The sequence below is a fragment of the Pelecanus crispus genome, chromosome 5, assembly GCF_030463565.1.
Source record: "Pelecanus crispus isolate bPelCri1 chromosome 5, bPelCri1.pri, whole genome shotgun sequence".
Taxonomy (NCBI): Eukaryota; Metazoa; Chordata; class Aves; order Pelecaniformes; family Pelecanidae; genus Pelecanus; species Pelecanus crispus.
Window position 1 is genome coordinate 69,394,435 of NC_134647.1, and position 12,204 is coordinate 69,406,638.

The 12,204-nt window shown below is 44.4% G+C and overlaps 1 protein-coding gene across 1 annotated transcript in view; it reads left to right on the forward strand.

Moving 5' to 3' along the window:
• The window catches only part of AGBL4 (AGBL carboxypeptidase 4), a 970,183-nt gene extending 962,355 nt beyond the window's left edge, over window positions 1-7,828 (forward strand). Inside the window, exon 13 of the mRNA XM_075711223.1 lies at window positions 7,701-7,828. Coding sequence (XP_075567338.1) covers window positions 7,701-7,828 — 128 coding nt within the window. The remainder of the gene's footprint in view (window positions 1-7,700) is intronic.
• Window positions 7,829-12,204: the final 4,376 nt, after the last annotated feature.

Consider the following 12,204-nt stretch of genomic DNA (forward strand, 5'->3'; position numbering starts at 1 on the left):
CATATTTCTTAATGTCTTCTTTTTAGGATTGCTTTTGTCAAAGGTATTGACTGTGTCCTGTCTCAACGTGCAAGCTGCAGCTGAAGAGGGAAAATGCAGCATGCCAACAGATTACTGATGCCTAGTTATGATTTATACAACTCATGAGTTTCCAACAATTTAGAGATGAAAAATGGTTTATCCACACTTTGGTGTGTTGAAACACTCTTTCTACCATTTATCTTGAAACCGATTTTGTTTGGGTGGTGGTGAATGTTATGCACAAAGCCATGAGTGGAATGTCTAATGGGAACTGTCAGACATGGAACAATGGGTGTCATAGTGCTTCTGGGCTGAGATGTGAGGGACCAAAAGGATCCCCAGAAAGTTCAGCTCATGATTTTCTAGTGTATTTTGGGGGTTTTAATTAGAATTGGAAAGTATTGTACTGTTCTTGCATTTCCAACCAAACCAAAACAAAAACTGTTAAGACTTAAGTTCTCATGCTGTTTTTCCCTTGTGCATTTGAGAATATTCATCAGTGATAGCAGAAGATTGTGAATGCTGGATTTGCACTTAGAAATTGCTTCCCCTCTCCTTATCCCTTTTTGGTATATCAGAGAGAATCAGCTCTGTAATTTTCATTGACTGTGTAAAGAGCTGAGGTCAGCTAATCCACAAGGGCTCCTTCCCAGATTTGGCAAGTGACCAGAATTAAACAATAGCAAAGATCAGAAACATTAAAATCACAAGAAGAGACTCATCTTAGTGTTTTCCCGATGCTCTAAATAAAGATCCTTCAGACATTAATGTGAGGCCAGTAAATGTAGGCCCAAATTAATTTTGGGACAATTTGATAGCACCTGTTATAATCAGTTTTTTTAAGTATATAATTTTTAAAGTATACCAACATGTAGAGCAATGCTTATGCAATATTTTCATGAATTAAAATATACTGGTGCTGAAATTCACTCTTTCTGGGTTTTTCTTTTTCAGCTGTGAGCTTGGTTCTGACCTCTGTTCCTTAGATAACCTCATCAGGAGTCAGCAATGCCAAGATATTAAATAAACCATTTTCTTTGGTCATTTTATAGTTTAGGCCAGATTACCATTTACAGGAAGGCCCATTTCCATCTCCCACTGGTGTAGAGGGACCGTAAGATGGATAAAATGTAACTTACACAGAGCAATGTGAAGATCGCATTAGGATAATGGAGCAGCAGTCAGAGGTGTCCCTGCAAAATCATGCTCATAGTGCTGGTAAATGGCACGTGGATTCAGAATTAAAAACGAGCAGTGGCCTTGTTGTGCTTCCAGTGTTACTTTGGTGGTGCCTGAGTCATCTCGCTCCTCTCTGTTTCTGTGCTTGCTCTGGACAGCCTGATTTTCCTTTCCCTGTCTGTGTGTCTCGAATCCCATGTTGAATTAAGCGTTCCCTTTCCATGGCCACATGTGGTAGCAGCTCTGCAGCTCAGTATCACATGGAGGTTTTCATCAGTAGGAAAATGTGTTCAGTTGGGTGGCTCCTTCACTGGTGCCGCTGTGTTGCAGATGGAGAGTTGGGGTACACAGGTGCTCCACCACACTCCCCTCTGCTCCCCTTGAGTCTCTGCCACCCTTCAATGGCAGCACCTCAGCAGGGCTGGGAGTGCTTGGCTCTATCCTAGCACTGGCTCCCATGCAGCACCTCCACCTTCTTGCCTTTTTCTCTCTACCTTGAGATACCTCCATTCCCCATGTCCAGGTGTTAGCTGGGATCTGCCTGTTTCAGTTTAGTTCATGAGAAAGGCAGAAGCGATAACTGATATTGAAATAAGTTCAAGGGAAATACAGTGTGGTCCTTGCGGCACAGTCCCTCTGGCAGAGATAAAACAGTGCTCTCCAAGATATCTATTCCCCAACCTCCTCTTTCAGAGGAGGAGGGAAAATTACAGGCCTCTGATTACTCAGGGAGAAGAGCACACAACTTCCATCTTCGTAATTTCTTCCACCACAATCAAGCATTTCAGGAAAAGGACCTGAAAGCCTGAAACAGTCAGTCACGGATCTTTCCGTCCAGTTCCTTCTCTGATAACACACAAGAGGAATAAAAATGAAGACTCGTCATTGCCGTTACATTTCGTTTCCAAAAGCATCTGTCCCACCAGGGATCAGGAACTGAGGCTGTTGGGAATGGAAATACTCCCCTTGGGGCAAGTCCCTTTGCTATTTCTAGGCTGGCTGTGTTCAAGGCATTTGTAGATTTTGAGGCTAGATGGTCTGGTTCCATTTCTCTAGCTTGACCTGCCGAGTACCACGACAGGGTGTCACCAGTAGTTCCCACATCAAGCCTGGTTCTTACACTGGAGCTATGAAACGCCCCGTTCTTGTTGGGAGTGGCAGACTCTCTCCAGAAAGCACGCCCACGTGCACCTCGCAGCCCTGCAAGACCAACAGCCTGAAGCTTTAGTGCTTTCCTGGCCAGGTCCTCCTCTCTCGAAAGTCAGTAGGGAGGACAGGGTAAGTCCTATCCCCTCCCCACACTTCCTTTTAGAAGCTTCCTCCTTTGATAATGATTTTGAAATATGTAATCAGATATACTGGATATTGTGAACCTTGTTTCCCTGGAGTGACAGTCTCAGGGAAGGATGCATCATCAGCGCCCAGACTTGCACCATGTTAAATGCTGGTGAAAAGCCACAGAATAGCCCCTCTCCCCCTCACCCCTACCCCCTGCTGCCAAGTCTCTATATTGCCCCTATTACACTTTGCTTGATGTCGTCTCCCCAATTAGATGTGATATGGGCAGCTTCTCTTATTTATTATAGTGTCAGCCCTGTGAAACAAAACAAGTAACTAACTAGTGAAAACAGCTCTGCTAAAATAGAGGACTAGTTCTGATCAGGCTGGGCATGATATAACATGGTGGTTTAAAGCCGTGTAATGCCATTTTCCATCAGAGCTCTTGTTCGAGTCAGGAAGGGGTTTGATCCATTGATGGAAGCTGTTACAAACAGACGAGAAAACCTCATCCATATTTCTCTTGAGATTGTACAAAGCTGACAGTACACTAGCTGACCACTGTCATCTGGGACTCTCTCACACAAAATAACCCTCTTTTCATAAATAACAGGATTGTTGTTGTGGTGAACTGAGATTTGCTGTAGAATTCAGTTTTGTCGAATAAAGAGCTGCTTCTGTTTTTTAATTTGAGCTATTAAAAAGATTCATCTTTCTCTTTGTGTCTCATTTTCCTTTCCCTCTCTCTCCCTTCCCTGTTTTTTTTCTTCCCTTCTGTCTGTCTTTAGGATAACATAAAGCTGTTTGTCTGAAACAAAAGACTTGCGTGGGTCTGGTCAGTGGTGCCTCTGGATTGAATGGTCACGATTTCAAATCCTGTTTAGGACTAAACTTGGACGAATTCCATAAGCTAATAACCCAGCGCAGTGTTTCAAATTGATGGAGGTGCCGTCCTCTAGATGAGACATAAAACCAGAGATCCAATCTGCTGGCAGAGACCCCACAGGACTTATCAAAGATGAGTGGGGGCTGCTAACTGTTTTGCCCTTGTCAAATCCTTACCACCACCATGGTTTCTCTTCCTGTTCCAAAGCAATGACACTGGACCTTATGAAAATGAGATGGTGAACTTGCAGGAGCCATCCTTTTTCTAATTATTTAAAGCAGTTTACAATGTCTGGCAAAAGGGGGAAAGAGATATAATACATTCACTAAAAAGTGGAATGACCCTGAATTTCAAAAAGCAAAACAAAAGCGAGCGAATGGTGCCACCATGCTCTGCAGCAGTGACATTATTAAATGATCAGTGAGCTATTAAAGCAGCAACATTTAGTATCTCCCCTAATGACTTGTACTGCTAACTGGTTTCCAAATTGAGATTTTTATTGCCTCCATGCACAGACAGAACAAGGCTGTGTCTGTGCTTCCAGAGGCTCCAGCTTAAGCACACTGTTCACAACAGGATCGATGAATCTTCTCAGTTGAAAACCAGTAATGGCTTATGAGATTCCCAATCCTCTGTCCTCTTTTCTTACCAGGGCTGGAAGCTTTGGGGTGTGAGGCATGGTAGCAATCATAAATATGGGGGATTTTGCAGAGAGCCTGGCATGATTCTTGAATGTCCTAACATCTGTGAAATTTGGCAGAGTTGTGCATAAACAGGCTGTCCTGAAATCTCCCCAAAACTGCTGATGCCATTCAAAGAGTGAATGCTGTGAGAATGGCATTTGCAGGAGGGGCCTTGGGCATGCTGGTTTCCACTTCCAGGTAGAAATACGGAGCATGGAAGAACGAGTCTATGGAGGAGGAAGGGAGAGGAAAAGGAATTGCAGATGCTACTGAAGGTGAGGATTCACCCAGATGTTTCCACTGTGACTCTCCCAAATGGATTTCTACTGTCTTATACAAGCTGAGCTCCCGTGATGGGAATAGTGGGGAAATGGCCCTCTACCAAGTGCAGTTCAAGCTAGTTCCTGTGGGCAAAAGCACACCATGTGTGATTGCAGAAAGGAAGTTGGTTAAAAACCAACCAAACAAACCACCCAGCAAACGTGGGTTCTGGTTGTAGTTGCTGTTATTTGTGTGCTCCTACCATAGGCCAAAGTGGAGTCTGGATCTTCCATGCACCTGAAATAAATGTAAATGTTATTGCATTGATTTTTTCTCCATCGGTTCTGCACACACATGCCGCCTGCACTTGCTGAGTGAGTCAGGCCATTTCTCGCCCAGGCTAGGCAGTCACAGGGAGAGACTGTTACTGTTGTTTCTGGTTTTATGTATCAGGTGCCTGATTTCCATGACAGAAACCGCTCATCCTTTGCAGAGGCAGCAGGCAGAGCAGAGGGGGTAGGACAGCTTGAGAGACTAGTATTAGAACATGCACATTTTTTACCCCATGCTGGTTCGAGTCTCTTTCCATCGATGCTGACTGCAAGTTGTTCCCATTTTGTGACTCTTCAGTGGCTGCATGTGGCACAGGTTTGCATTTCCAGTTTCTTCAGAGTGTCCATCTACCTGTGTGTCCATGCTCTGCAAAATGTGTTTACTTTTCCTGGTAATCTTAGCAAACAGGAGGTCTGTGTGGGCTGCAAAACATGTTAAGAACTGTAGAAGAATGGCGTGAAGTAGCCTTAGAGGCCCTTCTATACTTCCTTTTCCAAACTTCATGCAGGACCAGTTAGACGTAAACCATTCATGTCTGCTGTGGGTTTAACCTGTTCTTGAAGACCCCTGGACTGGAGATTTCCAGATGTGCTAAAGCAGGTTATTGCAGTGGTTAACTGTCCTCACCTTTAGAAAGCTGTTCCTAAGACCTAAGTTCAGCAGTAGAACTGGATTTCTCCAGGTCAGGGTTAAGGCAGAGTTGTAAGGCTCCACACAGGAGCTTGTGTAGCCACTTCCTCAGCTGCACCCACTCTCGTCTAAGAGCTTCCTCCCCCAGGACAGCAGGTCAGGTGTTTCCCACTGTGCAAACACAAGCAACGTAGAGAGACAAAGAAAAGGGCAGCAGGGCCATTTCTGGCAGAGGAGCCTTCCGAGACTGGCACTGACAAAATGTCCTAGAGACTTTACTGAGTCCAATTACCACTTTATATCTTTAAAGTGCCGAGTAAATGAAAGAAACTACAAGATCAAGCCATGTTAGTCTTCTCAATCCCTTAAATGTTTGACAGCCCTCTCCCCTTCTTTCTCGCTTTCTCAGTCTACTTTGAACTCCTAACCTTTGCCGCTGCTTTGAGTTCACATCTGCAGAAACCAAACTACCCCCAGCCATCCCCAAATTCCAGTAACAATCACAAAACACTTTTAAAACAACACTGCCCTCCCTCAAATTGATAAACTTTAAGCTGTCTCCAACTTTCTCAACTTTCACGCACGTACGATTAGTCTTGTCCGTCAGTGCTGGCAGGCTGCAGGGGAGCTTACTGGGTACTGCAGCAGCCGTGAAACAGCCGGTGCGGTTTCACACAACCAACTATCCCTGTCCACGCAGACAACAGCCGTGAACACCAGCTGTTCAGGCTGTGCTGTACTGTTGGGCAGAAGAATATAGATGCCCGCAGCACATATGGTATTAGGATCGCAATGAGCATATCAGGAGAGACCCTGAAACACAAGGGATAGATCCACATAACCATCCCCAGGCACAGCAGTGGAAACTGGAAAAGTGGGACCAGATCACTGGAGAGAAAAGCAGTGTCAGGAGTCATCCTCTGCCACTAGAACTGGGCTTGACTACAGCGCTAGCAGAGCTGGTGGCTGGCTTTCTGCAGAACTAGAGCAAAAGACTGAGTCACATCAGTCCAACCTCCCCTTTAAATAAATAAATAAATTATAAAGAGAGATCTCACAGTGATGCCTGAACCTGATGCCTCATGCTCACTTGTTTTGATGTGTCTAATGTAAGTGGGCGGGTAATAAAAGCTTCATTTAGAAGCTAGCATCTTCACAGGCGCTGCTGGAAGCCCCTGGGACACTGCACTTCTGGAATTTTCCTCTAATGGAAACATCAGCAGATAACTATTGATAAAGCAGAACATGCACACATGCACACAAAACAACCCAGCAACGGTTTCTTTTCCTGAACTGCTGGGTGTCAGATGCAGAGGTGTATTTAGATTCCCCAGGTTATATACCCACCTCAGCTTCTGTGTCAACAGTCCTGAAATGGCCATTACGATGATCATTTGGGGCAGTGCCCTGGAGAAGTACGTGGTTATTGCAGCGTGGGTAGGCATCAGTCAGAATAGGCAAATAAAGGAGTCCTCAGCTCTCATAATACAGCTGTGGATAATGGCATCGAGTGCATTTCTCCCGGTTGGACGTCACCCTGTAGATGATAAGCAGGTGCTGCTCTGTAACAGGCAGATCTAGTGCTGACATTTCACAGGAGCAGGAGATTCACCTCATGGATACGTTGCCTAGGATATTATTTTTCAATGCATTTGTGGGTTATTCAGCTTCTTTTTAGGCAACTGAGTCTTCAAGAAAATCTGGTTCCTGTGCCTGCAAGGTCTTTGTGGCAGCTTGGATGTACAGCACCTGCCTAGTGTTGGGCTCAGGGTTACCTGAAGGAGGAATCGTGGCTAGTAAGGAGAGAAGAGCCCTTGGAGTTACTGCTGACCTCCTTAAGGTAATCTACTGTCCTTCCACTTCAGCGCTAAAATGACCATTTCAGGTCCTGAATACAACACAGTTAAAGAACAGTATATTCTCCCAGAACAGTGTGGGGGGTCAGTGCTAAAGGTTTGGAGGGCTACAGCTTTAATCCCAACCTTGAGTTTGTACACTGGTCCATAGCTGGTTCATACCATGACATTGTTGACCTCATTTCCTGGATACAAGCACAGAAATGCTGCCTGTATCCAAGCATTTTAAGGTAATTTTCCCTGAACGTGGAGATTGGAAGGCCCCTTTTGTCTAGTGTATTACTTCATGACCACCACAGGGATCTGCAACCAGGTGTGGGGGAAAAGTGAGATTGCTTCCTCCTGTCTGTGGTTTTATGCAGCATCTGCCTGTGAAAACAAGAAGCAAACAAGATGATCCCCACTCTACCTGCTTGCGTAAGTCATTTTGCCTAAAGCCTGAGCACTGTGGGATGGTTAATGTAAAACTTGCTCATGCATCAAATAGCAGTAATTTACCTTTAGACTTTGATTTTTTTATTATTATTATTTTTAATTATTAAAAAAAAATGCTCCTTAATTAAAAACTCACAGATATGAAGCTTGGAAGAAATGTGGCCAGGACATTCTTGGATTACTACAGGCTGAACTCCTTGGTGGAGAGACCACTGGCACCTACTCCTAAAACTCGGTATGTCAGAAAGCAATTTCTCTTGCTTTAGCGGGGCTCCTTTTTTAATACCTTTCATGACTAAACTTCAGTGTTACTGCATTATGGCTTTATAATAAGCGTGCTAGTCCAACAGTGCTTATTTTATTGAAATTCTATTCGGAAATAAAGCATTTATGATCAGGAAAGATACCTGGTTTATGTCTGAAAAAATATTCAGAGGATTTTGGAGATATCAATATCTTTCCTGAATTCTGTCTGCTGTACACCAATCTCACACCAGTATCTTTAATGGACTTACTGTTCATTTATCTCCTGAGAGTGAGAGGAGAATCAGACCCACTTTATTTTGAAAAGTTTTAATTCTGGAAGTGAAAACTTTTTCAGCGCTTCAGGAAATTACTGGCAAGCCTGTGCTAAAGGCAGGGCTCTCCATCTCCCCTTGGACCTGCCACAGTGCTGGCAGCCAGATGGCAGGTTCCTTCTGCCAGCACAGCTGGCACCCTTTACCTGGGGATCCCCTCTCACCATAAGTCCTTACTCCAGCTTTACAACCAGTTCAGTGGATGTTTGTCCAAAAGGAAGTCTATTTGGACATGAAGTAGGGCACTGGTGAGCAATGCACAAAGGTGTGAACAGAGGGTTTGAAATGCCCAAGCTTGAATCCCTTTGGCCAACTGGTGTCCTTTCAGTATCTCTTAGCTTGTGTGAGGAGCAGGGGAGATACCACTGAACTGTTTGTTGAGAACTATCATTCCTTGAACAGGCAATGCTGTGTAATAACATGAGGAGGGGAGCAGAGCAGGAACCAGAGCTCCTGTTTCATGGGAAACACCATATTCAGAATTTGCCTCTGTTCTGAGAAAACAGCAATAATGCTTCCAAACTCAAAATTTCCAATTAAGTGCTTTTGGGCCAATTGGAGTGTTTCATTTGGGTCTCAACTCTTAATAGCACAACCAAATATAATTTATATTTTGCAGTGGAAAAGCCAATTCCAAATTGACATGGGAGGCAGCTGAGCCTTGAAATTCACTCTCTTCTTCTCCCCACTTTCCCCCCCCCCCCTTAAAAAAGTACCTGTGGGAACAGTTGCTTGTTTGCAAAGCAATACTTTCCTACTGAACATTTTCTAGTGATGCATAAGATGGACATTACAAAGATCAGCCCAGACCATAGAGCAAGTGCTGGAGTTCCTGCTGCAGTCTTTAAAAATACTCTCTGTGCAGCCAATCTGGCAGTTCCTTATATATGCAGAGTCAGCCTGACTGCATTAGGTGTTTAAATGCCCTGCTTTGAGTCCATCTCTCTTTCTCTGTTCGTGATCTTGACACAACAGTTTAGGCTGGCTCAAGGAGGATTGTCAGCGCTGCAGTTCTGAATGCTCTTATCTGCAAAGAGCTGCAGAGTTAGCAGAGAAAAGCATCCAGCATCTTCCTCTCCTCTGGAAAATGAATGTATCGTTTCTCCCAGACTCCCAGGGGCCACAGCCTCCAAGGCTAAAAACCCACACCTATTACTGAACCTAATTACCACCTGACAGCAAAGTGCTTTTCCGTAGCATCATTCAGTTACCTCATCAAAAGGAATATTTGTTTGCTTTCTTCATTTTAAATTAAAGAACCACTGACAGTGGTAACTGAAGCATTTTAATCTCGTCAAATATCCACGTCCATCGTTATAGAGACAGCCACGCCAGCAGGGAAAGACACACATCTATAATCAGGTTGCACAGAGCACATTTTTCTCATTCCCCCACCAGAGTCTAATGGGGTGAGGGATCTTTTGTTTGGGGAGTGGTACCTCGCAGTAAAATCCTAAATATGGTAAATGTTCAGCCCAAAGCCAACAGATGTTTAAGGAATAGATTTTTAAAGATTCATGTTGTTAATTTCCTGATAACTTTCAAATACCGGCTTTTCCCTGTAAGTACATAAATGCCTTCTATTTGTATCCTGAGCTTTGTCACCTGACATTTAATCCGAGCCTGTATATATACATCAAATGTGTATCAATGGAATGAAATTGTTATTTGAAACTGTCGTGTTAACTGCAAACCTGTCCAAAAGAAAATCTTGCAAACTGCTGGGAAACAGAAGGGAGATGGCTGTGGCTTTAAATATGCCTTGGCTAGACAGTGGCACTAGGAAAGGATTGGAATATGTAAAATGATACTAAATATCTGTGTAATCAGGGACTAATTATATGGCACGGTTATTAGCTTGAAACAGGACATGTTGTGCCCACAGTTTATGAAAATATATTAAAACATTACCAGATTCCACATACCCATTGAAAGAAAGCTGCAGAGTTAATAAACCTTTAAGAGACAACTAATTGGCTGCTTTGTCCCAGCCTACTACAGGCAGAACAATTTCTGTTTGAGGGAATTAGTGCAGTCAAAATGTGTTATAACGATAGCCCTGGAAACAGCAATAACCTGCAACACTTCCAGAGCATATCTGACTGAAAGATCTTAAAGAAATAAATTTTTTTGTTGGTATCACCATGTCGCAGAGGAGGAGATTGAGGCACAGAAAGGGATAGATGGTCTTGAGGGTCAGAAATATGGCTGGTACCCTAATTCAGGCACCTTTCAAGAGCTTAGTCTGTGCAGTCAGGCTGTCTGACAACAGCCATCCTAGAGCATAGGCAATGCAGGCAATTCAGTGGGAACGGAATTAGGATCATATGGAGCAAGAGGCAAGAACTGAGGCAACAGCTCTGAAGGGGTTGGGGTGAGCTTCTGTCCACCTAACTCTGTACTGGGCAATCCTGTTCCCTCCCAACATGTCCTCACCAGCAAGAGGAGGTGTTCACAGTTGCAGGCCATAGAAGTCAAGATCAGAAGCTTCTGCTCCCTCTGTAATCAAAGGAACCTCTGGGCAAGCCTGAAGTCCCCAAGTAGCTCAGATCCCTGAAAAGACCTCTGGACTGTGCACTGACTCTGTAGAGAGGCCAGACATGAAAATGAAATGCTTAAATTTTTTTTTTTTAGAAATGTCTTTACTTCTTAGACAGCTCTTTCTTTATACCCTCCCTGTCCAGCATGGTTATTCTCCTGTGCCCTCTCCCTCCCACCACAGCTCATCCAGTCCCTCCCAGAACCCTTCAGCCTCTTCCCTCTGGCTGAGCTTCCTCCAACCTTCCCCCAGTTCCCCCAGGAGCCCAGCCCAGTGGCCACGCAGGGTTTCCCACAGCCTGCAAGGGAAGGTCAGGACTTGTTTCAAACAGTAACCCCAATGTGTCCTGCAGTCCTCGTCATGGAAAGACCCCATGATCCCAAACAAACACTCAGTTCAGAAAGATAACGTCCGTTGTTATCAGCATGCTAAGCAATTATTTTCCTGAAGGTGATGTGTCTACAGCAAGATAGGAAAGCATCAATGACTCAGCTGGGGAGGGCAGGAAGGTTAGAATATTTTCCTATGTAAGCTAATGAATTAAAAGCCTTGTTGAAAATGCTGAACATTTTCTGGAGTGACAAGGTGGTAGGCCTATGAATTTCTAACAGAGTAAAAGAGACCTCTGTGCTGCTAACAGAAGCTGCTGGAGAAGAAAGCACTGCCACTCAGACATGCTTCAGAGAGGCTCAGGAAAGTCCATCCTGGACACAAAGATGTCTCTCTAAGGTTGCGTTAAGTGGGCACAGAGCAGGAGAGTGCAGTACAGAAAGGTGCTGTCAGGTGGCAATGAAGGTTCATGCCCTTCCTCTCCTCTTGTTACTGTCCTTTTATAAGCTGCTTGGTGACCAGCAAATTCCGCTCCCATTGCACTCACTGGAAAACATTTGTGTGGGGCCCCTTTGATGCCACCGGTGGCACAGGGAGCTCTTCCTTTTACTGAGTCTCTGTCCTGCACTCACCTCTTTCTACTTGTGCTGGAGTAAAGGTTAAGATTGCTTGGGTCCAAAGTGAGAAATGTCCTCCACTGAAATCTTTGGTAAAAAGTGAAAAATTTGTAAGAGGTTAAGAGAAAGCAGAGTACAGCTGTTACAGAGAATGGTAAAGGTAGGAAAACCGAATTTTTGTTGAAAAATTCACAAATGCCAATCACCTTGCACTGCCTTAAGTCTACCCCTTTGCCCATACCAGCGCTGCTCTGTTCTTTCACTCTGGCTCATTGACTGCACATCAGAGCCCTGCTCCAGCATAGCATCAGCAGAGGAGCTGTTGCCCCTTTAAACCACTGACATTTTTTCTCCAAGAGCCACCAGTTCCATGTTTCTCATTTTCTGGACACAGTGGAGTTCAAATTATAGAAGTGTTGAGTGCTTACAGCTCTGGCTGAGGTTAGGGGAGCCAGGCTTTGAACAGACACAATGTGGGTACCCTGAAAAATCCCACCTGGGCCTCGCTAGTGCAGCATTCTGCAACTCATGTGTGCACCACATTTTCCTGTAGGTAAAACCCAGGCTCTCTGCTCACA